At 40.1% G+C, this 25,810-nt stretch overlaps 1 protein-coding gene across 1 annotated transcript in view; it reads right to left on the bottom strand.

The window, feature by feature from the left end:
* The window catches only part of LOC135713327 (neuronal acetylcholine receptor subunit alpha-7-like), a 727,825-nt gene that overhangs the window by 45,121 nt on the left and 656,894 nt on the right, over positions 1 to 25,810 (bottom strand). Inside the window, exon 7 of the mRNA XM_065236431.1 lies at positions 17,349 to 17,543. Coding sequence (XP_065092503.1) covers positions 17,349 to 17,543 — 195 coding nt within the window. The remainder of the gene's footprint in view (positions 1 to 17,348; positions 17,544 to 25,810) is intronic.

Here is a 25,810-nt window from a genome sequence, read left to right as displayed (position 1 = left end):
GACCATGGGTTCAAACCCAAACTCCTTCGCGCTATTGAATCTTTAGGACATCAATTCAGCATATCGTTTACCAAAATGAATCCTGCTGCAATCCCATCCCTTTTATTTAACATCCTAGTGATTTCTCGTGGAAGTGCAGAGGTGTTCTCGTCTTTCATTAAAGCAAGTATTACGTCAACATATTCCAATCCATTTCTTTCTTGATCAGCATTCGGACTTGGCCGGTGCTGGTATTGTCTGGTTTTAGATCACCAGTATTTACACATTTAGGATGATTGCTAGTCCCAAGCAACGTATATTGGTTCTCTGTCTAATTGTGTTACCAAATGTCAGAAATTTCAACAGTTAAAAAAAAAGATGTAAGGATTTCTGTTTTCTAAAAGAACGGAAGAACTAGTTCTTTTCAGTGAACTGAATGACTCGGAACCGTTCAGTGAGAATCAATATTTCGCCCACCTCTATAGACTTTTTTTTTTTAGAAAAAAATACCCAAAACTTGCTGCAAAAGTAAACTTTTTCCCAGCAAGCGATAACAAACATAAGAAGCATCTCTTCGTCACCGATTATAAACATTGACTTCGAGCACGTAAGAATACAGTAAACAACTTCTCAAGCGTAGTGAATGTTGAATGCATACCTACCCAGAAGTATACGTGGTGCGATTTATATCGAGCATTGTTTGCCGAACGTGTTCACACACAAATTGAGTAGTTTGTAGATGATATAACCTCTCTCCGTCTCTGGCAAGAAAGTTCACTTTTCTTCTTAGCTGACTTTGCCCACGCCATAAGCAGAAAATCTTCCATCTCGTAAGGAAGTGCCAATGAGGATATGAGTAGCACCAGCAAACGCAGCATGGCAAACGAGCGGAAACACGAGTATGTGTAATGTAAGCTGACATAAACAACATCCCCAAACCAAGTCTGCTCCACGACGACGACGACGACGACGCCGACGAGCTAACGAATGGTGGAACATTGTCTGAGCTTGCAAACAGATTATCCCCCCTCGTCGGTACCAGAGCAAGTCAAACACAATGAATCATTTGGAAAATTCTACGCGATTGATTATTGTTGGCACCCTCTTCTCGGTTCGGTGGTTGCATGAACTGCTCATAACAATCAAGTCCGTCGACATTTCCTTGGAGAAATCGCGCTCGCACTGTTCTTGAATGAGAATAATCACAATCGCCATCATTTGTACGTTCGTTAGCACTCCACTTCGCTCGCATCTAATTCCGAGGATCTGATGATTGCATCGAAAAAAAAAAACAAAACTAAAACAAGCAAGTTAATTGCAAAATCCTGAGCATAGAAGCGAAATGCTGTTGTTGCCTATCTCCCAGGCGTGCCTTCCCAGAAAACTTCTTCAAGGGAAGCCCGGAATGCACAAATTGCATTCCCAGTCCAGCAACTTTTGCCCTGCAAGGAAACGAGACGCAAAAAAAAAATGGCAAACTGCAGCCAAAAAGTTGGTTTGTTTATTTATTCAGCGAGAAATATTCATTTTAATTTTTGGAACAGTTTCAACCGAAACAATAGAATGATGCATGGTGTGCATAACCTCGACCGACTGACTCTGTGTGTTTGCATTTCGGTAGGTATGGGTTGACTTGGTTTGAGGTTAGTTTTGCACCGAAGAAGACGTTTCGCCTACTGCTTGCTACCAGCTGAGCCAAGTTTTCTCTGGTGGGAGTCCCGTCGGGGGGCGGCCATCCGGAACAATAGATCTCGAAATAAGAGAAAGGCGCTTGCGAACAGTAGTCGTAAATTTGGACTTGAGCCCTGGTGCATTTGAAAGGGGCTCAATAGGAAATTCCGGGCTTTGGTTTGCCTAATTGGTTGACCTTGTGGGGGGAGATGATTGTGACATTAAATTGTAAATGGCTGGAGATGGAGAAAAATACATCTCTCTTTGTATGTGTGTGTGTGCTGTTGGAAGTTTGACGTGTGTTATGAGATGGTTTTAGGCACAAGGTGTCTTCGGGAAAGTTTCTTCACATTTTTTTTGCCAATTTTTAGATGTTAGTCAAATTAAGGTGGTCCATAAAATTGGTGAATTAAAAATGTGAACTTTTTTATTGTTTGAGATAAACCAATGCAATGTTCTAAAAAGTTGAAGAACAATCAATTTGCAGCAACTTTGCTCAAAACACAAAATTTTCATATCTTATGGTTCATGAGTTATGATTTTTTTAAACAAGCACCTTAGGGTGGCCCTTAAAAATTGGTTTTCTACAAATATCTTTTCATACGTTCATTTCGCGTAAAAACGATGTTCTAGACACTTTTAGAACTTTTAATGGTTAATATGTTTGCTCAAATAACCAAGTTGCTATCTTTTTTATTGGAAAGTTAAAGGCGATTTTCTTCCAAAAAATGGCACTTATCAATTGTCAATATCTCTATTAGAAGCAAATCGATCTTCAAACTTTTAATTCCATTCGAAGGATCGTTTGTTTTTAATTTTTGATGAGAAAACGGCAAGGGCGATTTTTGTTCAAAGCATTTAATTTAATTTTTATGCAAAAACTGCCATAACTCTTCAAATTAAGGAGATATTATCTTGATTGTTTGAGCAAAAATATGCGCCATCAAAAGTTCTAAAAGTGTCTAGAACAAAGTTTTTGCGAGAAATCCGTGTATGAAAAGATAATTGGGAAAAAGTGATTTTTAGGTGAGGTTTTGACTGATTATTTCAAAGCATACCACAGTATATTTGAATCTTAACGTCCATATAAATCAGTGATAATAGCAAGCTATGGTATCTTTGAAACCGTCAAGCTAAATTGATTCATTACACGTGCGCTACGCAACGGCAAAGCTTTCTTTGATTAGCCACGTGCTCAAAACAAGTACTAGAAAGAGAACACAATACGCTGTCACTTTAGTCCGTCCTGCTGTCTAAAAAGGAAAACATCGCACGTGTTCGTTACTTGAAAGAACGGAAACAAAAAGCTTTTTCTCCAAGTTTTCTAAGGGATTCTTGAAAGCACTATATGTGAATGAATCCTAGAAAGAAAATCGCGATGGCTGGCGGTAAGTTACTGGAATTCCTTAATTAACTGTTATATCAAAAGAAAAACAAAAAACAACAGGTGTAGAAATCGCTAACCGTGATCTGGCAGTACAGCTAATAAAGAATGGTACCACAGCAGCTCTTTTCCAGTTTATGGTAAACAGGTTCCAAGACAGGAAAATCAATACATCAGAATTAAAAAAGAAAATTCGCTTGTTCGCACTTAAATCTGCAAGATTGCGGATAAAGAGTTGTCGAAACAGAAAACGGTTCTTTGAACATAACAAGGTTTGGCTGAGTAGGTGTGGAACTGTAAGCGAATTAGCAGAACCGGAAGCTGAAAGAGGACGACCACGCAAATCCTGTGAGACGTTAAGTACGAGATGAAAGCTTAGAAAAGTGCACGATTTCAGCGTAGAAGTTTGCAGCGGCAACCAGTGCAACAAATTCTGGCCTTCGAAACGCATGAAAAATCATCAAAAATCTATCGGAGTTTCCCGAAAACGCAGGTACTGTAAAGCAGTCCTTGAATGTGGTCAGTGATGTGGAAGAATATTAACCAACTGAATCTTTGGCGTTAATTTGTAAAAACGGATTTCCCAAAAGTCAATACAAAGACATATCCTTCCTACCAAAGGGTTTTGTAGAAAAAAATACTTCCGTATCCTGCAGGTGCTTTGTGTTTGGGTTTTGTTTAGTACAATAATTAATGTATTGTGTTTGAATTACAGGAATAACGATAAAGCCATCGGCAGCTAAAAATTCGCTGCAAGCTTTAGTACATCACACTAATGTGCGTCTGTTCGAGTGCCAAAAGGGCATTCTAACTGGTTTGTCGTTGGATGAATATGAGATCAAGTATAAATGGGGATGTGATGGCAGCAGTAACCATTCTCGTTATAAACAGAATTTCGTTAATGAAAATGAGGAGTGTCACGACGAGACCCCCCGTCGCAGCTCAACTGTGGCCGATCAGTCAAACGATCACCACTTTGATCGATCTAACGTCAGTGCCGTCAACGAACGGAGAGATAGGAAGGTAGTTGTACGTAACATAAAGCACTAAAAGAAGCAGGTGAACTTAAAACTAGATAATTAACTTTTTATTATACCTAAAACAATACGCTTACGCCTAGATTAACACAAATTGAATTTCTATATTAATAAATCTATTCATGCAATAAGGTAAACGTGAACTCGTTGATGAATTTAATAGATCATCATACCGAACTTGAACAATTCTAGATTAAAACCTACTGTACTTCACTGAACTAAGAAGATTATACGAAGAACGTATGAATTACGTCAGATAATGTGAGTAGAGGTGTTAAAATACTTAAAAATAGGGACTACAAATACCTAACCTAATATTCTGGAACCTTTACCATATACAGAGACCTAAACTATTTCCAAAAATAATAGCGTTGGTCGTGATAAGATTCTGCCTTTTCTTAAGGATTAACCAAAATTGTTAGTTGTAAGAAATATGATTAGAGAAACAATACTAATTAGAATAAATACATGCAGCTTGAAGCATTCACCACAAATACGAGTAGCTGTCGGGAGTTGGTGATTTTTGCCCCACAACATTCTTCAAGAATTTTGTACGTGAGTAGGCGAAATGGACGGACATCCTGACCACTCGTTATACCAATGTAAGTCATGCGATCGTCCAAATTGGGTGGATTCGCATATGGTTGCCTGTGACCACTTTAGCTGTGCCGGCATGACTGAAGCTGTTCAAAGAAGTCCATACTTTAGTAAACAGTGTCAGGAGGTAAATGCAGCATCCCTCCGACAACTGCGCCCACGTTCAAGGGATGATCAATCCACCAAGACGTCTGAAAGGAAGCCATCCAAGACGTCCTACGTAAAAGTGACCTCAGACAGAGGAAGTAAAGCGCAATCGGCTATCCGCACCACCAGTACTAGGTCGTCGGCCGTACAGAGACACCTAGAACTGGCAAAAGAAAAGTGCGGTTGCGGTTGTTCCTCACCATACTTCTCCAATATTTCATCACCATTCGAGAGAAGATGGAGCTCTAACCATGGAATCAGTTACAATGGAGAGGTTCACAATCGGACCTCACGACAGAAAAGCCCACCGAGAGTTAGAAATCCTCCTTTTCCACGTGGTCCACCGTTGGTACGTTATACAAGGACTTTGATCAACGCTCCAATACCACGTGATCCTCCGATACCACGTGATCCTCCGATGCCACGAGATCCTCCGATGCCACGTGATCCTCCAATTCCGCGAGATCCACGGATGCCACGTGATCCATCAGGTGCTCTTACCTCTCATCAAATAGCTGCCCGACAAGTGGTCGGAAAGGATTTACCCACTTTCAATGGAAACCCCGTGGACTGGCCGATGTTCATCAGCAGTTTTGAACAGTCTACGATTAGCTGTGGATACTCCAATGCTGAAAACCTCGTTCGTCTACAATGGTGTCTCGTTAGACATGCTCGAGATGCAGTACGAAGCAGACTTCTGCTGCCAGCCAGCGTGCCACAAGTAATTAACACTCTACAAACACTTTATGGACGCCCGGAGCTACTCATCAGGTCCCTGCTAGAAACTATCCGGAGGACACCAGGCCCTAGACATGTCCGGCGCGAATCGAGCCTTGAATTTGGACTGGCAGTTCAAAACTTTGTAGATTATCTCCAAGCAGCGCAGCAAGTAGACCATCGTTCGAACCCGATGCTCATGCAGGAACTGGTTGAGAAGTTGCCAGGACCCATGAGGATGGATTGGGCTGCATTTAAGAGCCAACGACTTCGAGTAACTGTTCTGACGTTTGGGGAGTTCATGGAAAGATTGGTAAAGGCGGCCAGCGAAGTAAGTTTCGAGTTTCCTGGGTATCAGAAAGTGCCGAGAAATTAAAAGCAGCGGTCAAAGGAGAGGGCAATGGTTCAAACCCACTCTTCCGAAAATTCTGCCGGCTTCAAGCAGCTCAGCGCGACCTGAAATCCACGCAAATCAGCTCGAACATGCGGTTCTTGTAGTCATGAAGGTCACAAGATAGCCAAATGTGTAAAATTCAAGCAGCTAGGTATGGAGTAACGATGTAAACTAGTAACGGACAAAGGCTTGTGCAGGACGTGCGTGAACAACCACGGAAAATGGCCGAGCAAGTCATGGAAAGGATGTGGAATAGAAGGGTGCCGTTTAAAATATCACACACTCCTCCACTCCAATTCCAATACCGCCTCGTCATCGCATTCCGTGAACATTTCATCGAATCAACTCTCATCTAAAGAACCTCAACCACTATTCCGGATTCTACCGGTAGTCTTATACGGAAAGGAGAAAAGCACTATTTTTGCCTTTATCGACGAAGAATCACAAATCACTCTTCTGGAGGAAAACGTTGCGAAGGACCTTGGCGTTGTGGGCACTACGAAACCGCTCACCCTACAGTGGATAGGAAACATGGCACGCAAGGAGCCGTGGTCTCAGCAAATCAACTTTGAGATAGCGGAGAAAAACAGTAGTGCTCGTTACGATCTTCGCCAGGCACGTACAGTGAGCTGTCTTGTTCTGCCTTTTCAACGCCTGAATTACCGTGAAATGAGTCAACGATTCCCATACCTCAAAAGCCTGCCACTAGAGGATCACGATCTAGTCCAACCAAAATTACTGATTGGACTAGACAATCTTCGACTTGGAGTTCCACCGAAACTGCGCGAGGGAGGACCCCAGGATCCAATAGCCGCTAAGTGTAGTCTCTCTCGGCTGGGGGCTTCAGTCAACTTCCAAACTGCTGCTGCACCCGATGCAGACTACCTGCTGAACGAACAACTGAGGGATTACTGCACGATGATAAACTGTGGAGTCTCCACTACCTCAGAAAAACTAGAATCGGAGGATGACTGGAAACCAAGAAGATTGCTCGACGAGACCACACGGTGTACATCATGCGGATTTGAAACGGGTTTACTGTGGAAAGTCGATGCACGAAAGTTCCCGGATACCTATCCCATGGCAATGAAGTCGTTGGAAAAGAAGCTGCAGATAGAACCATCATTGATGCAGCGAGTTCAGGAGTAGATAATGGAACTTGAGTGTAAAGTATACATCCACAAGGCCAGTGTGACAGAAATCGCTGAAATAGACTCGCGAAAAACTTGGTTCCTTCCGCTAGGTGTAGTAATCAACCCGAAAAAACCGGTAAAGATCCGGTTCATTTGAGATGCTGCTGCGAAAGTCGATGGGACTTCGTTCAACTCACACCTTCTGAAAGGCGTTGACCTCCTCACTTCTCTGCCTAAGGTTTTGAGTGGTTTTCGCTTATTTCCGGTTGCTGCATCCGGAGATATCAGGGAGATGTTTCTGCAAATCAAGCTACAATCTAAGAATCGCAAAGCGCAGATGTTTGTATTCCGTCAACCATTGCAAATCTACGTCATCGACGTTACTATGTTTGGGTCCACTTGTTCTCCAGCTTCAGCACAGTTCATAAAGAACTTGAACGCTGAAGAATTCGCTCAGCAGTATCCCCGTGCAGCTTCCGCCATCAAGGACCATCACTACGTGCACGACTACTTGGACAGCTTTAGGTCAATCCACGAAGCGATCGAAGTGGTAAACCAGCTACAGGCTGAAAGTCTCTATAATAAAGCAAAAAAAAAAAAGGCGGATTTGAAATAAGAAATTTTTTATCCAATGAAGAAGAAGTGCTGAGGGGAATAGGAAAAGCGGATGCAGAACTCTCGAAGGAAGAAGGACTCAATCAATAAAAAAGTTCGCACTTTCAATTCACCAATTTTATGGACCACCCTAATTTCACTAACATAAAAATATTGGCTAAAAAATATGAAGAAACTTTCCCGAAGACACCATGTGCCTAAGACCAACGGTTTTAGAGTAAACATTTTTGTCTTCCTAAATACGTCTTTGGGACCATTGTGCACTGGCATTCATCTTCAATCTCTCGTTAAGTTCAGGAATCATCCCTGATGGCTGGAAGAATTGTTTCGCTTTCCCTGTCTTCAAGAAAGGTGATAAGCAGTCAGTAGTTAACTATCGAGGCATTGCGGTTTTGTGCGCAGTTTCAAACTTTTTTGAGCTGATTGTTACGTTGCCTCCTATCAACATGGATTTATGCAGAAGAGGTCCACTGCATCAAATCTCGTGCAATACACAGTTGAACAAATTGATGCTATCTACATGGATCTCTCTGCTGCGTTTGACAAATTTAACCACCAAAAGCGATTAGGCTTCCGTGGTCCACTTCTTAATTGGTTTTTTTTTCTTACACGCAGGTTAAAGAACGTATGAATTCCATATGAAACACTTATGAATTTTAGCCACAAGATATCAGTATGAATTTCGTTGATTTGCCTTATGAAAAATAATGTTTACAAAAAATGATAAATCGGAGCAGACTGGAACCGAACCATGGACGATGAGCTTATATGTATGTTGACCACTCGTCTTTGAACGCTTAGGAAGATGGAATGATAAGAGCCACCTCTTGTTATCCGAAAATCATTCATAAGTCACATTTTTGAAATTCATATGTGTTGTTCATAAGTCGAGCCTTATGAATTTCTTATGTCTGTTTGCCACAGTGTACCTCACCGGTTGTCAAATGTCAGTGAAAATAGGTGATCGTGTTTCTCAATCGTGTCCAGTTTCTTCTGGTGTACCCTAAGGTAGTCATCTTGGCAAGTTTGTATTTCTGCTGTATTTGAATGTCATTCACTTTTCAATCTGGTGTCTGAAGCTATCTTATGCGGATGATTTTAAACTGTAAAGCCTGACTAAAAGTAAATTGGTAAGCCCTATGCGCGCAACTAGCACGCCTCTAGTGTTGGGAATAGAAAATCTTTGACAGTGGTTTGTTTACACTTCTATAGAGAACAACTGGTGCAAGTTTGATCAAAGTAGTCGATCGCGTTCAGAAATAACGTCAAATGGAACTCAAAAAAAGGAAAAATATTGTGCGCAAACACCTGGAAAATCCGGAGTGGTCCGGTTCCAAGCTGGCTAAAGTGCTGAAGATGCCGAAAACAACAGTTTGTCGAGTGCTCAATACCTGCAAGGAACCCCTGAGTGTGGAGGAATCATCGGACCTACGAAAAAACTGGAACCAGGGATCGTCAGCTGCGCAGCAGGGGTGCGTTAAAGCCAACCCCGGTCTTTCGATTCGAGATGTGACCAGAAGGTACAACGCCAACTTTCAAACGGTGCGGAACATCCTTGCCAGGGAAGGATACAAGTCGTACAGAGCCAGTAAACATCCGAACCGGCACATGAAGTAGAATTCTGTGGCCAAAAAGCGTTCAAGGCTCTTGTACGACCGTGTTTTGACATAACACAAGGGCTGCACTTTGATCGATGACGAAACATACGTTAAACTCGATTTTAAGGAGCTTCCTGGTCAAAAGTTCGTATTTGCTGACAAGTTCGCAAAGAAGGCGATGATTTGGCAAGCGATTTGCAGTTGAGGCCTGGAAACGGAACCATTTGTTACATCCTCGACGATGACATCCCAAGTTTACATCGAAATAATGCCGTGTATTGCCGTTCATACGCAAGCATAGGGGAAAAGTCATCTATTGGCCCGATTCGGCTAGCTACCACTACTCCAAGGTGGTTCTGGGGTGGTATGCTGCTTACAAGATCGATTTTGTCCCCAAGCTAATGAATCCTCCGAATTGCCCGGAATTTTGACCAATCGAAAAATACTGGGCAATTTCAAAGCAGCGACTTCGACGAAGCAGTCAAGGACATCCAGCAAATGCGGGCAAAATGGAAGAAATACAGTGATTCCGTATCCGTTTCCACTGTGGAGGTGCTGAACCATCTAATGCTGTAACTTTGAAGTTTTAATTAAAGTACTGCAAAGCAACTATTAATGAATTTTTTAAACTTATTGAAGCACGAATAACTGGTCTTTTTGTGGGTAGAAATTTACTTTTAGTCAACCAGTTTCCTTCAAAAACAGCTGAACGTTTTTGCTGCTTGGGGTCACAAGAATAGGATGGTACTGAATAGAGAGGGTCTAGTATAAGAGGGGACTCAGACAAAAATTTGATGGGTAAATCGAATTTGCAGCAGGTATATATGTGTACTTATACCTATAGAAACATCGTTTATAGTGCAGCTAAACCACTATATACGTGCCAAAGTGGAGGCCATATACATACATTGTCATGGCTCTCGTTGATTTTGATTGATTCAATTTACGATTTGTACGATTTGCGTGATTCAAAATGCAGATTATAACGATTTCATAGGTTTTTTACGTTAAGTATTATGACTGTTTTCAACATCATGTAAGTAATAATGATGGTAGCTTTACAGCTTTACGCCATTATATACGATTTAGAATACCGACATTTAAGATTTGAAGTACCAGTTATAACGATACTTTCCTTGCTTTTACGACTTGTAAGCGTGTTTCAAAAAATTTTTTTTTTCATAGAAAAACTAAAATTCACTGTTTTTACATTACAAGAATGCATCTCTCTTACAGACCAATTTTAGATTTGCAGTAGAATAATATACAATCAATGATTTTATTACAGCTTACACAAAGTTGTTGCCAGGCATGGAAAATCATTAACATTCATTTCCAGTCCGCATCGTGCTCTCTTGCCGTGCGGATCTATTTGCTTTTTGCTTAAGGAAGTGTTACTACTACCTAAAGCTACAACAAATTTAAACAGCACTTTTCAGTGCTCAACCTGTAAAAATTTTTCTACCTTGTTCAACTCTTATTCCTCTTCGATCCTTGTTTGGACCCTACCCGAGGTAATCCTTTTTGGATATCGATTTGGAAAATTCCTCTTCGATCCTTCAGATTCTTATAGTAATCTGCTTGGAAGTCGATTTGGATAAAAATTTAATGCTGCCATAGCACCTAAACGCAAAAGAAAGGGGCAAACTCTTGACCCCCCTTCTGAAGAAATTAATTTGAGTAATCAATTTGATTTGCTCACGGATGATGAGAATGATCCATCATCCAAGAAAAATTCTAGTAAACTTTCCCGGCTTAATGCCAAGAAGGAAAAGATTCCCCCTATTGTGATAACCACTTCCGATTTCCATGCTCTTCGCATGGAACTTTTGAACTTCGTGAAAGTTAAGTTTTCTCTACAAATTGGACGTCGGGGTGAATGCCGTGTATTGGCTGAAACCTTGGACGGATTTAAATGTCTTCTCAAGTATCTTACTGAGAAGAAGCACAAATTTTTTACTTACGACACCAAAACTGAACGTGTGTTCAAGGTTGTCATGAAAGGACTGCCCAGTGGTGGATCAGATCAAAGATGAACTGGCAAAATTACTTGGAGTTATGCCACTCCAAGTAATCAAAATGAAAATGAAATCCCGTCCTGGCGATTCGCGCAACGGGATTTCTAATGATTTTTATTTAGTTCACTTCAAGTCTAGTGAACTAAACAACCTTAAGGCCTTAGAAAAAGCTAGCCTTATGCTCCATGTTCGAGTGAAGTGGGAACACTTCAGGAAGACTGGAGGAAATTTCCAAAACCTCACTCAGTGCCGTAAGTGCCAGGGATGGGGTCACGGAACTAAAAATTGCTACATGCCAGCTAAATGCATGAATTGTGGTGATTCCTCTCACGCAAAGGACGACTGTCCTGTGAAGGAAGATCCTAAGAAATTTAAATGTTCAAATTGTGGTGAAAACCACAAATCCAATTTTTGGGAATGTAAGACTCGCAAAGCGATCCTACAATCTCGTTCTAACCGACAGGTAGGAAACGCTCCACGTTTCCGAACAGGTACAAATTCCTCTGCTGTTAACAACGGTCAGCGAGGAACAAATTCTACATTCGTACCCGTAGGTACAAATATCACCCCTGCTTCAAATGTTTCATCTGTACCTACTCCCCTCGCTGCTAACAATGTTCAGCGAGTTAATGGAGCTACCTATGCTGCTATTGCAGCGGGTAGAAATCAAAATACTAACCAACGTTCTAACGGAAATTTTGACAATTTTGACTTAGGAAGCATTACTGCCCCCAAAATGGAATTTTTACAGAATTCATTAATTGACATGATTTCTGATATGCTTAAATCTAACTCCATGTTTGATGCTATTCAAACTGGAGTAAAATTTTTAAATAATATTGTCATGAGTTTAAAATTCAGTAATGGATTTTAAAGCATTAAATATTGTGAATTGGAATGCTCGATCTCTTAAAGATAATGAAGACGAGCTATTTAATTTTTTGAGAGTTCATAACGTGCATATTGCCGTTATAACTGAAACGTTCCTTAAACCTGACCATAAGGTTAAGAAGGACGCAAATTACTTGATTTATAGAAATGATCGTCTTGATGGACCCTGTGGTGGCGTTGCCATCATTGTTCATAGACGAATCAAACATAAAATTCTTTCTTCATTTGAAACCAAAGTTTTTGGAACTTTGGGAGTTTCTGTTGAAACAAAATTTGGACAACTTACGTTTATAGCTGCCTATTTGCCATTCCAATGCGTAGGCCAGCAAAAGAATGTTCTCAAGGGTGACCTCCAGAAACTTACCCGTCATAGGTCTAAATTCTTCATTATTGGTGATTTTAATGCAAAACACCGCTCATGGAATAATGCTCAAAGCAATTCCAATGGTAATATTCTGTTTGATGATTGTTCTGCAGGTTATTACACTATTCAATATCCAAACAGCCCAACATGCTTTTCTTCTGCAAGAAATCCCTCAACTATTGATTTGGTCTTAACTGATTCATGTCATCTTTGTAGCCAATTGGTTACCCATGCTGACTTCGGTTCTGATCACCTTCCAGTAACTTTTGAAATATCCCAAGAAATAATTTCTAATCCCAACAGCTTTACTTTCAATTACCATAGGGCTGATTGGGAGCAATATCGAACATTTATGGAATATAACTTCGATCCAAACATTCCTTTGCAAACCAAAGATGAAATTCATTATGCTCTTGAATCTCTGACTACTTCTACAGTTGAAGCAAGAACTGCCTAAGTACCAAAATGCGAGGTTAAATTCGATTCAATTATAATAGACGATGATCTTCAGCTCATGATCCGTCTTAAAAATGTCCGTAGGAGACAATATCAAAGAACACGCGATCCTGCCATGAAAGTTATCTGGCGGGATTTGCAAAAACAAATTAAAAAGCGATTCTCTGCCCTGAGGAACAAAACTTTTGAAAATAATGCTTCTAAATTAGACCCGAGTTCCAAACCCTTTTGGAAACTCACAAAAATTTTGAAAAACCTCAAAAGCCTATTCCAGCGCTTAAAGAAGGTGGTAAAATTTTGATCACAAATTTGGAAAAAGCTCAGAATCTTGCTAAGCAATTCGAGAGTTCCCATAATTTCAGTTTGGGTCTTACTAGTCCTATTGAGAATCAGGTTGCTCGGAATTATCTGAATATTTTCTCTCGGGAAAATATTTTTGATGATTCCTGGGGGACTGATTTGGACGAAGTAAGGTCTATAACTAAAAAGTTTCAAAATATGAAAGCTCCATGATGGATGGTGGAATTTTCTATATCCTCATCAAAAAACTCCCAGAGAGTACCTTGTCTTTCTTGGTAAAATTATTAAACATATGTTTCCATTTGGCATTCTTTCCTGATAAATGGAAAAATGCAAAAGTTGTTCCAATTTTGAAGCCGGATAAAATCCAGCTGAAGCTTCTATTTACCGTCCAATAAGTTTGCTTTCTTCAATAAGTAAACTTTTTGAAAAGATAATTTTAAATAGAATGATGCTTCACATCAATACGAACTAAATTTTTGCAGATGAGCAGTTTGGATTTCACCATGGGCATTCAACTACTCATCAACTCTTAAGAGTTACCAATTTAATTCGTTCAAACAAATCTGAAGGCCACTCAACTGGAGTTGCTCTTCTAGACATAGAAAAAGCATTCGACAGTGTTTGGCATGAAGGTTTGATTGCTAAATTGAAAAAGTTTAATTTTCCACTTTATATTATGAAATTAGTTCAAAATTGTTTAACTGACATAACTCTGCAGGTAAATTATCAAAATTCCAAATCTAATCGCAACAAACATACCTTGGAGCACGCGCAGAAGACGACAGACTATCGGTCCCTGATCTTCAAGAAGTTGAGGAGGCGATCGGTCGGATGAAGAACAACAAAGCAACTACCAAGTAGGCTATTAAAATACGGTGGTGAGCAACTGGCTAGAGCGCTGCACTGGGCAATTGCCAAGATTTGGTAGTAGGAGATATTACCGGAGGAGTGCATGGAAGGTGTCGTAATACCAGGCGGGATTCATGGGTGCTCGTGCTATTTACGGACCAAATTTTCGCGATTCGGCAGGTTCTGCAGAAATGCCGCGAATACAACGTGCCCAAACATCATTTGTTCATCGATTTCAAATCCGCATACGACACAATCGATCGAGATCAGCTATGGCAGATTATGCACGAGTACGGATTTCCGGATTGCCTTGACGTGATTGATTAAGTCGAGTGATGTGCGTTGTTCGAATACTGGGGACACTCTCAAGTCTCTTTGAATCTCGAAGGGGGTATACGGCAAGGTGATGGACTTTCGTGTCTGCTATTCAACATCTCTGATCAGAAGAGCAGGGATAGACACGAGTGGCACGATCTTCAGGAAGTCCATCCAGCTTTTTGGCTTCGCCGATCATATCTACATCATGGCACGGAACTTTGAGATGATGGCTAGAAACGTACATAAGAATGAAGGCTGAAGTTAGGCAGATTGGGCTTGCCATCAACGCATCAAAGACAAAATACATGAAAGGAAGAGGTTCTAGGGAAGACAATGTTAACCTCCCACCCGGAGTTCAGATTGACGGGGACGAAATCGACGTTGTCGGTGAGTTCGTGTATTTGGGTTTACTGGTGACCGCCGAAAATAATACCAGCAGAGAAATTCAAAGACACATTGTGGCAGGGAATCGTGCCAAGTAGAAGGCGATCTGCGGACCCTTCGCAGACTACGAAGCTGGCGAAGTGTGACCATGGATCGAGTAGAGTGGAGACGACTTCTTCGGACAGCAGGGGACAACAAGGCCTTAGCCCGATTGGTAAGGTAAGTAAGTGTAAATGTATTTGTTAGCTTGTTAGCACCAAACTAAAAGAATGGATTAATCAGAACTGTTGCAACCCTTGAGCGACATGGTTGTCCTCATTAATCTGAAATCCAGAAGAAAGTGAAAGTGAGTTTAGTTAATTATATTTTGAAGCATACTCTGTGTCTGACTTGCATGATGCGAGTTGGACCCCAACATATATTTGATGTTTTCTGCCCAATGGGACGAAAATGGGTGATTAGGCCGAAGTAAATTTTTACCCTATTTGTATATCAATCATGCCTCATTCCACTTGATACGCTTTAAGGTAAGTAAGATTTTGTGAAAAGCAATGCATCAGTTATAGGCAAAACGTATGGAAAGTAGGGAGGAGAGATAAATTTTTCATCAATTTAGCATGACATAATTAATGCAGGGCCTCTAATTTGTCCACCTTTGTTTTTGTTGCAACGGTTCTCTTAGATGAGTTACATTAATTTTGAACTACAACAAGATTTGAACTTTAACCTTCTCTCCTGAATTAGAATCTAGTCTCAATGATCTGATGACCACGAGATCGTGATACGCCTATTCATTTACCATGGATTAGGGGAATACGAATGTCTACGGTGGCAAAATCAAACGCCACCTATTAGTGCAAATTCAATGAAGCGAAAGAACCGTAAGAATTCCAGATAGGATTCCAAACCGCTGAAGCAAACATTTTTGCCAACTGTCAACTCCTGTATATTTACAGCGCGGACACTGCACATTCTTCCTGGTTTCACCTTTTATTTCTCTCTTCCAGGGACATATATTAGAACCGACATACCCAAAAATCGCAAAGCCAAAAAAAAAGTTACAACACTCCGAACACTGAGGAAATAATTGAACCTGGATGCAGGTCCAACAACAGAAGAAAAACCTGCATTTGCATCGAAGATAATAAATCGGCCACCTCCCCTCCGATGCCCCCCGACGCGTCCTTTCGGTGTCCCATCGTCATCATCCTCCTGCGTCCAGTGGGTCGTAATTTTTCTTCCCATTCATTTTCCCGGTGAAAGAAACGTGTGTTCCCAATTCTCCCTTGGTTTTTCTTTTTTTCAGTTTCTCGAAAAGCGATGATGGCACCGAGCCAATTTTTCCCCGGCCGAAAAGTCCCTTTCCTAGTAGGTAGCAGCGTTTGCTTTGGTGAGTAAGCCACCCGAATTCCCAAAAATTTCCAATTGCTGCATCATCCCTCTTCAGTTTATGCACACCGCAAAGCAAACGGAAAATATACATAGATCGGGCACAAGGGGATGGGACAATGTTTTTTTTTTACCCTACTACAAACTCACCAGAGGATGGAAATTTACAGTGTAGAGAGAGAGCATACGCTTCTTCGGTTGGAATTTCTAATTTATCGATTCCCTGCCCTACAACACTGGAGCCTGCTGCTGCTGGTGGCACTTCGGAATGGGGACAAAAGTTTCGTCCCGTACCATGGGAACAGCTGTTTGGTTGGGAGACGGCGAAAACGGAAGCATTCTTTCGAGAATAATTTTCGTCCAAATTTATTCGATTGGCCTTTTGGCCTTCTGCAAGTTTGATTCTGACGTAGTTCGGTTTCCGGGAGAGCAGAAAAGTTTTGATTATTTATTGGACGGTTTTGGATGTTCAAGTTCGGTTAACGGTTCCAAACACGTCCCCCCGTCAGCCATGTGATAACTGAAGGAAACTTCTAACAATTTTGGAAATCATACTTCTCCTCGTCACATGTGACTGCAATTATCTCCAAACAATTACCGAAAAACTTTCCCCACTTCGTCCCAATTACATCTAATTAAAACATAACAAGCTCAATTAGTCGCTCGCTTTGACTTCCCACTGCCCGTACTCAACACAAAGAAAAAGAAAAATATCATCAGAAGCGAAGCCCAAGACGGAACAGAAAAAAAATCACTTCGCTTTCCGACATTGTTAACGACACCGGCCGGCTTCAAGCAGCGATTAATCTAGTTAAAAGACCCCAGCCGGTGGCGGCGACGCGACGGAAAACACGAAAACTACCGGAAACTATCGTTAATACTGTCATTTAGGGATCCGTTCCGTTCGGTTCTCTCGGGGTGGGTAGCGAAACTAATTACGAACTATTTCCTGCCCTGTCTGTCTGAGCACGAACGAGTGCTTATCCGAGCTGTCATCACCCGTCGTCCGCCTTGTAGGCATGTAGGTAAATATCAGATTAAATCGGTCGGAGCTGCCGGACCAAGCGTCTCCATCCGAACAGCATGTTGTGGTTTGAAACTTACCGAGCGACAGCTTCTCGCCGGAGTCCGGTGGCAGTGTGAACCCGAGCAGGGCCATCGACGCAATCAGCACGCAGGGGACGATCAGGTTGAAGAAGTAGTAGAGCGTCTTCCGCCGGATCAGGATGGCGAACGTGATGTCGATGTACGGTTCCGGGCAGCAGTTGTAGTAGATTTCGTTCCGCTTGCCGGGGACACCTGGGAGGGAGTGAAAGGAAAAGAGAGAAAGGGGTGTTATTAGTGGGAAATCGAGAGGGGAAAATCATAAGAAATAGGCTCATTAATGTGTTCTGGGAAGTCACGAATGACCTAAAATGTGTTGAAGGGATTATAATGCATGCATAATATAGACAAAAGATATGCTCTGGACCTGAACCGAGATCGACTAAAAACTGAGTGGTTTTTCACTCATAATCGGAAAACTGTGGTCACTCATAGACTGAGTAAAATTTTCCTCGCTTTTTCTCAAAAATCTGCTCGAATATGATACAAATCGACGAACATTTTACTCAGTTTAGGAGTATATAGTACTCTCTCGGTTTACCTTATATTCGAATAGTTTATCCTGGAAAGTGAAATCCGAGATTTAAATTGAGGATAATGTGCCATGGTGCAAAATCGAGGATAATACGAGATTGGCGTATTATCCTCGATGGAGCTTACCGCTATGAATGTAAAAATTAAATTCTCGATTTTTCCTGGGTGCTTAACAGATTAACATAACGAGCACTCAGATGATCGTTACATACCGCATAGTGGAGGAAAAACCTATGTTCATCAAGTTCAAAACAGAGGATCCAATGCTTTATTGTTTGCTAAACAACCGTGAACAATTAATTTTCCATTATTCCGATGGGAAGTCAGTCGAGGTACACATGTCGCCTGCTGGGGGCACCGTTCGATACGTGAAAGTTTACGACCTACCACCAGAGGTCCTGGATAGTGATCTAACATTGGTGTTAGGGAAATACGGATTTGTAATGCGGTCTTGTAGTACGGGATAAATTTCCAGCTACCTTGGGCCTCGATATGCTGACAGCCTGTTTTCACGGTACAACTGGTGTGTAAAGTTCACGTGTGTTTTGCACTCACTTGTTCTCCGCTTGCTATGCGCGAATATGGACAAGCCCATTTGCACACAAGTTTGAACTCAAGTACAATTAACGAGTTTACACCCATGTGCAAACTCATGCGCTTGTGCTCATATGGGAGACGGCTTGCATAAATGGCAGACGAATTAGTTCCTTTACCCACTATGAGCGCTTCTTATATGCCTATAACCTTAATTACTCACGCTTTAAAAGAGATCAGCGCCCAATAACATTGCAAGTTCTATCGAGGTTTAAAAAAAGCATGCTACAAGTCTAAATCATGGTCTATAGAACCCTTATAAAACCAAAATTGTTACTTGGGTGGTCAAGATGCAGGCCTGATGATCAACAAGGTTTATGGTTTATGGTTAGATGGACGACGTTTCAGTCTTGTGTGTCGATCGAATGTGTTAAGTTGCCATTTTTATAATGGATAGTGACGCTACCCAACTAACAATCGCCTATTGAAGAAACGACTTCTTGACGATTTTATTCAACTGTATGCTTAATAATAATTGTACAATTTTTAATAATAAATTCTCTTTGTTCACACAAATCTGGAGAATTTATTCAACCACGGGAAGGTACTGGGTAAATCGAAAATCTAAAATTGCCACCGTCACGAAATGGTGTAAGGTTTTGAACGCTTATAACTTTATAGATTAAATTAAAATCCAAATACACCAATCGATAGGAAATAACTCTCGCTGATACAATAAACGTTTTTTTTTTTCGATTTTTCATAAAAATACAGTTCAGTGCCAACATTTCAAAGGGGCGTAATTGCTTTTGTAAACAATGGCTTTAGCCGTCGATTTCTCGCAAATTAAAGCCAACCCTTCCAAATTACCACTGCTAGCTGGTACAGGAAACATTTCTCTACCTGCTGGTGTCATTCATTTTTATGAGTGAGCTTTCATTGGCGAGAAATCGACGACTAAAACCATTGTTTACAAATGCAATTACGCCCCTTTGAAATGTTGGCACTGAGTTTTAAAAATGTACAAATAAAAAGTTATAACACAGACAAACAGACATAACACATTGAAAATTTCTTACTGTAAAACATCGTCGCTAAAACATTACCGCCATCTGTTGAGCACACTGTGGTGGGCACTACACTGAACAGATGGCGGTAGTGTGTAAACGTCAAACGCAAGGGAATCAACTATGCGCGCCAAAGGTGGCGGTACTAACAACTACGATACTTTTAAATTGTCCGTTAAATGCTTGTTCGATTAACAACTTGCGAGTTATGTCTGTTTGTCTGTGGTTATAATTTTACCACTGTTTTCATGAAATAACGGGTGGCAACTAAAATTTTGGAATTTCTTTCTCAAGCTGTCAAAAAAAGACAAACATACTTGAAGAAGATCTGATTTATTGAAATTAAAGATACATTGTCCATTGTTGAAAAAAAATTAGTGAACATTTGAAAACGGTCCGTAATCGGATGTTCGGCGAAGCTTCCGTTTGATGTCGGAACAGGAGCGTTGTACGGCCTTCATGTCAACTTTGCGAATGCATCTCTTGATTCTACCAATCAACTGTTTGCAATTCGTGGCTCTCCAGTTATTTTTGTACACCAAGGAGCTCAAAACCCCGAAGAAATCTTCGATTGGGCGACACTGAGGCAAGGCTGAACCACAACCCGACAAGGTTTTTGGGTACAAATGGGATCGAATGGGTATTCAGGAACGATTGTGTTTTTTTGGCGTAATGCGATGACGCTTTATCCGGCCAAAACACGTATTGTCCATCAGTATGATGTTTTTGTAGAAACGGGATTAAAATTTTCTTCAAACATTCGTTCTGGTACACATATTGATTGATTGCCAAACCAGAGGGCTTGAGCCATGGCACGAGAAAGAGAACGAAGTCCTTTTGCGTCCATAATTTTGGCTGGTCTTCCTCTACCTTGCTTGCGAGCAGTTGTTGGGGATCTTAGGATATGGTAAACAGTCGAAGCCGCAACATTTTCGCTTTTAAAATGTTGTACCGTATACTTTATCGAGATTTCTGTGCAGTTCGTAGAACTGTACACCGCGCTCGCGAAATACTTCTTGTTTCGACGGCATTTTGAGCAAAACTGAGCAAGCATAAACAAAACAGAAAATACTAGCAGAAAGAGGAGAGAGAGAGCTAACACATACACACTCTTATTTCTCTCTGAGCTCGTTTGTTGTTGAGCATAGAGGCCTCGAAAAAATTCCAAAATTTTAGTTGCCACCCGTTAAACGGTCTCCCCAAACCCAGTCGTGATAATCAAGTACCATTTGGTTGCACATCGTGCTTCAAAAGAGCCTACTTGTAATGGTCGATTCTCTTCATCGATTTTCTCTTTACATTGCTACAGCTTAGCGAAACAACTCAAGCTGAATATTGCATTAGGTCCTAAGTAACATTGATAAGATTCTCTTAATCAATTTTCTCCTTGAATCCACTCGGCCCAGGTATTTTTAGCACACATATCGATAAAAGAAGTTTTTATCTAGCATCTAATACGACAAATACAAGAAACGGTTATGTGCTTAAGTTATTAACGGAAGAGAAAGTCGACGAAGAGAATCGATCAATGCTACTAGGACCTAATGCAATGTTCAGCTTAAATATTATCTGAAATTTGTTCATTGTAGTGCTGTTGCAGGTTGTATTGGTTATCAAAAGCAACAGCAAACGCACTGAGAAATTTTAATCAAAGCGAGTTATTAACAAAAGAGAAAATCGTTCACGGTTACGTCCTTATGTATGCTCATTGTCGAATTATTATTGAAATTTCGGCCTATGTGTCCCTAATTTGGGCCCATATATTAATTCAGCAATCGACTAAATTTTCAATAGCAACCAAACATATCCATTAGTAACGTCCCAATAACGCGTTCATCTAGATAACATTGACAAATAGCAGATTTTTAGGCCCAATCTTAGATCCATAGGCCAACATTAGAGACATTTCCTCTATTTAGTATTTTTTTTGCTCAATCGGTAGATAAAAGATGTACCGAGAACTTATTGGAGGAATGTATGCCTAATCGAGATCATCCCGATCAACTCCGGAGTGATTTGAGATTTGGGCGTAATTGCTTTTGTAAGCAAACACTTCAATCACCGATTTCTCGCGAATAAAAACTCATGTAGAAGAGTGATTCCTCTGTCATTTGGAATAGTCTGTTCGCGAGATTGAGCTTTTATTCGCAAGAAATCAGCGATTGACATATTTGTTTACAATAGCAATTACACCCAAATCTCGAAGTTCTCCGGAACTACGAAATGTTGCATAACATTGGTGCAAAATTGTGCACTCAGTTTTGATGTGTGAATTCTTTTTGAAGTTGAATCGCTGAGGAAACCTCATTTCTGATCAGTCTCAGCTCAGTACCACATAAACATTTCAAGAGCACCAATACCAGCTCTCACGAAACTTATAACAAAGAAACTGGAACTTCACGTTTGCTGCAGGAGGACAAGGAGTATCAATTTCATGAGTGAAGTCACAACGGTCCAAGCTTTATGCCCTAGAAATCTTGAAGTGATAGGGAATAACAGCCATCATGACGGTCATTGTTGGACGCTTCAATGAGTCACCTGAAGAAAGCCTTAGGTGGCGGTCAGGGTAGACGCGACACGCGACGCGATGCGACTCACGCAAGAAATAATAATAAATAATAAGATTCCTTTGAATTGGTCGCGTCGCATCGTGAATCGCGTCTACCCTGGCCGTACCCTTACTCATATCTGATTGTAATTTAGGAACCAAATGTAATAGAATATGTATTCGCATTTTCATGAGGTCCTGAATGTAACCAAGTTTATACCAAGTTGGACATCCAAAATATGTACATAGGACCGGAATCATAGGTTACTTCTACTGTATTTTAAATAATATCTAGAAAAATGCACGAGAATTTCACTACACAGCTTAAGGTGATACTCTAAGGAAGCCTTAGCGTGAAACTTTAAAGGCACAAATGTCAGCTTCGACAAAACATACAAATTTGAAATTGCTACTCCTTGTTTGCTGTGCTACTACAAACAGAGAGTAGCAATTTCAAATTTGTATGTTTTGTGGAAGCTGACATTTGTGCCTTTGAAGTTTCACGCTAAGGCTTCCTGAGAGTATCACCTTAATGTAGTCTACGTCAACGGTGCGGTTGTGTCTTGTACACAACCCCTTCTTCTTCTTCTTCTTCTTCTTCTTCTTCTTCTTCTTCTTCTTCTTCTTCTTCTTCTTCTTCTTCTTCTTCTTTTTCGCATTTCAAGCTTATTGCGTATGGCATTATTAGCTTATTGCGTGCTCTCGACTTAGTGTTCTAGATGCACTTCCGGTCGGAGGCGAACCAGCCTAAGGCTGAAAGCCTCCTAAATAAAGCTAAATTAATTAATTAATTAGATGCACTTCCACAGTTATTAATTGAAAGCTTTCGATGCCTGTACCATTTTTGCATTAGTATAATTGTGTGGCAGGTACAATCATACTCTATGCCCAGGGAAGTTGAGAACAGAGCTGCCAGGTGGTTTTATAAAAAATCTGTATCCACTCTATTAAAAAATCTGTATTTTCTGTATTGACGATTTTTTTTCTTAATTAATCATGTTTTGTTGTTTTACAAATACAGTAAATACAAAATAACCATAAAAAGTGCTTAACCACCTATTCGGGCTATCGTACTAACCATACGGGATATAATTGCGCCATTTGTGATATCGTCCGTACTTATTTATAAGAGTGATATGAAGCCGTTTGAAAATGTATGGAGATTTTAGTTTCTATTCATTATCTTCCTGATAAGCAGTTTTAAATGCAAAAAAGTGCACGAGTTCATTACTATTTGATATTTTTAATATAGATGAAATATTTGATATTTTTAATATAGATGAATACGATTAATTACATCATTTGTGTGGTAGTTACACCGAAAAGTCGATAGATGTCGCCCCGCCAGTGCTGGAAAAATCATTTTTGCAGTATGGAGAATATCAGAACATCCGCAATTTCTTACGAAATACATGTTCAATGCAAGTAAAATGCTTACGAGTACTTGTATTTGTACCATTTTAATGTGCTCGGGCACTTTTCTTGTATTTAACATACATGCTTATATTGGAAATATTCAATTAATACTGTAAATCCCCATACAATCTCAAATCGTTTACAACCAGCTCCATATGCATCCGAAATCGGTTGGTCCTCTGGTTGTGAATGCTGTCAAAAACACCATAACATGATTAATTGTCGATGGAAATTTGATAGGTTCCAGAGCAGAGGGTGAGAACAAAATGAAAACAAGAATTATGTTGTTTTCATTATTCCTGATAACTCAAATTGATTTCATTTTGATGGAGTTGATGGCTAACAGAACAAAAATGAGAGCTAAAAGATATGCGAAGAATATCAAAATTATAACATATATTGATATTAGTGAGAACTGCTTGATAACTTATTTTGATATAGATTTTTTTTCTCAAGCATTTTATAAAAATCTGTATAAATCTGTATTGTAATTTAAAAATCTGTGATAAATCTGTATTCTGTATCGGGTCTGTGTTAAGATTAAAAAATCTGTATAATACAGATAAATCTGTATAAATGGCAGCGCTGGTTGAGAAATATTCCAACCCGAAAAATTCCTTTACCGCACCGGGAATCGAACCCAGCCACCTCCAGCATGGTCTTGCTTTGTAGCTGCGCCTTTACCGATTGAGCTAATGGAGGCCCCAACCCCACGATTTTTTATTATTCAGCAATTAGTTTATTGGATATATTGCTTCCCTAAACAGTGATGACGTATACACTTGGATTCTCATGTGAAGTAGCATTCAAAAATCAGACACTAATATACATTTATTAAGCGATTATTCAACTGAAGTAAAAATAACCCGAAAATAAAGAACGGTAGAGACAGACAGCAGACAGAGTTGTCTTTTCTTCAGTGATTGTTTTCATTCATTAGAAATTTTATTGCAAACATGAGACTAATTCTACCTCTTCACTTCTCCAATTTCCAAGGAAAGGATGCTGGGTTATTTATTAAACTAAATCAATGATTTTTTTTTGTCTTGAGAGATGTGATCGATGATTACGATCTAGAGCACAAATTAAAAAAAAGGGTTGAGCTTGGGATTGAACTCGCGACCTTTTACTTGGAAAGCGGAAACAGTAACCACAACTGTACTGATTTCATCTTGTTGTTAGACTGACCAATGTTGTGGAATAAAGAATCTAATACATCGTTTATATAGCATTTACAAAGCATGCAATTAAAACATGAACGCATAGTGATATAAGAGCTATTATTACACAGAAATATTGTAAAGCAATTAAAGAATCTAATAATGGAGCTAGAAAACATTTATAAGACATTTAAGACAAAGCATTTTATTAAATCAATTGAAAACAGTCGAATTAAAGCGTCAATTCTGTGCAAATTACAGTTACTCAATTTGTTATTAAATCAAACTTCTGGTTCTGAACCAGGAAGACAGTCAAGGTTTATAAAGCTTTCAATAAGTAAATTAATAATATCAGAGCAAACAGCGGAATAAAGGCGATCTCAATGAGCTTTTTTCAACACATAATTTGACATAATCTTTTATTCAGCACTGTATACTGTTATACACCATTTACACCAATATGGATGCTTATTTGTGACTTTGAATTGTTTGTTGGGTAGTTCTGACTGTGAGAATATCATTGTATCAGCGGAAGTAGATTGTGACGTAGAAAATGATGCTTCAGCGGAGCCAGAATTGTTTGAATCAGACATAGAGGAGGAAGAAAATGACGACATTTATGTTTCTTAATAAGGAGCTGTGCAGTGGAAAAAATGTTCAAGTTCATTTATTAAAAGTTCAGTTGTGCGGCATAATCACGTGAGTGATGGAAAATTCACTGTTGATATAGGGAAAATTAACACGCCTAAAGATTTCTGGAGGCAGTAGGAGGGCCATTTTAATGGGACTGTTGACTGTCTAAGACGATTACTGTCGAGAACTGCCCGGGAGGGCCAATGGGATCGTGGGCTCTCAAAAAGACCATTACTGGCCGAGTTCAGCAAAATCAAACAGTTTGATATGTCGCATGACGTGTTTTGGTTCTTGTGGAGAATTGGCCACTTACGAAGATAGCAGGCTGTGCTTGTGAACGAACATCACGTTTATTTTTGCGGTTCTAATTTTTTTTTCTCTACTTGGGTGCTGCTTGACAGATTTTTTTTAAGGGTATCAAGACCTTGGCTCCACAACTAGAAGTCAGGCAAATAGAGATCTGAAGTTTGTGAAGTGTGAATCTGAACCATGAAGTCTGAGCAGTGATACTCAAATTGGATCGTCTTCATAAGGGCTGACCTCCCGATATTATGATGGAGGTATGGCGGA

Source organism: Ochlerotatus camptorhynchus, unplaced genomic scaffold (genome assembly GCF_037179485.1).
Source record: "Ochlerotatus camptorhynchus isolate MF236.1 unplaced genomic scaffold, CSIRO-AGI_Acam_v1.1 ptg000550l, whole genome shotgun sequence".
Taxonomy (NCBI): Eukaryota; Metazoa; Arthropoda; class Insecta; order Diptera; family Culicidae; genus Ochlerotatus; species Ochlerotatus camptorhynchus.
Note: the sequence above shows the minus strand (reverse complement) of the source record. Positions and strands in the feature narration are given on the sequence as shown.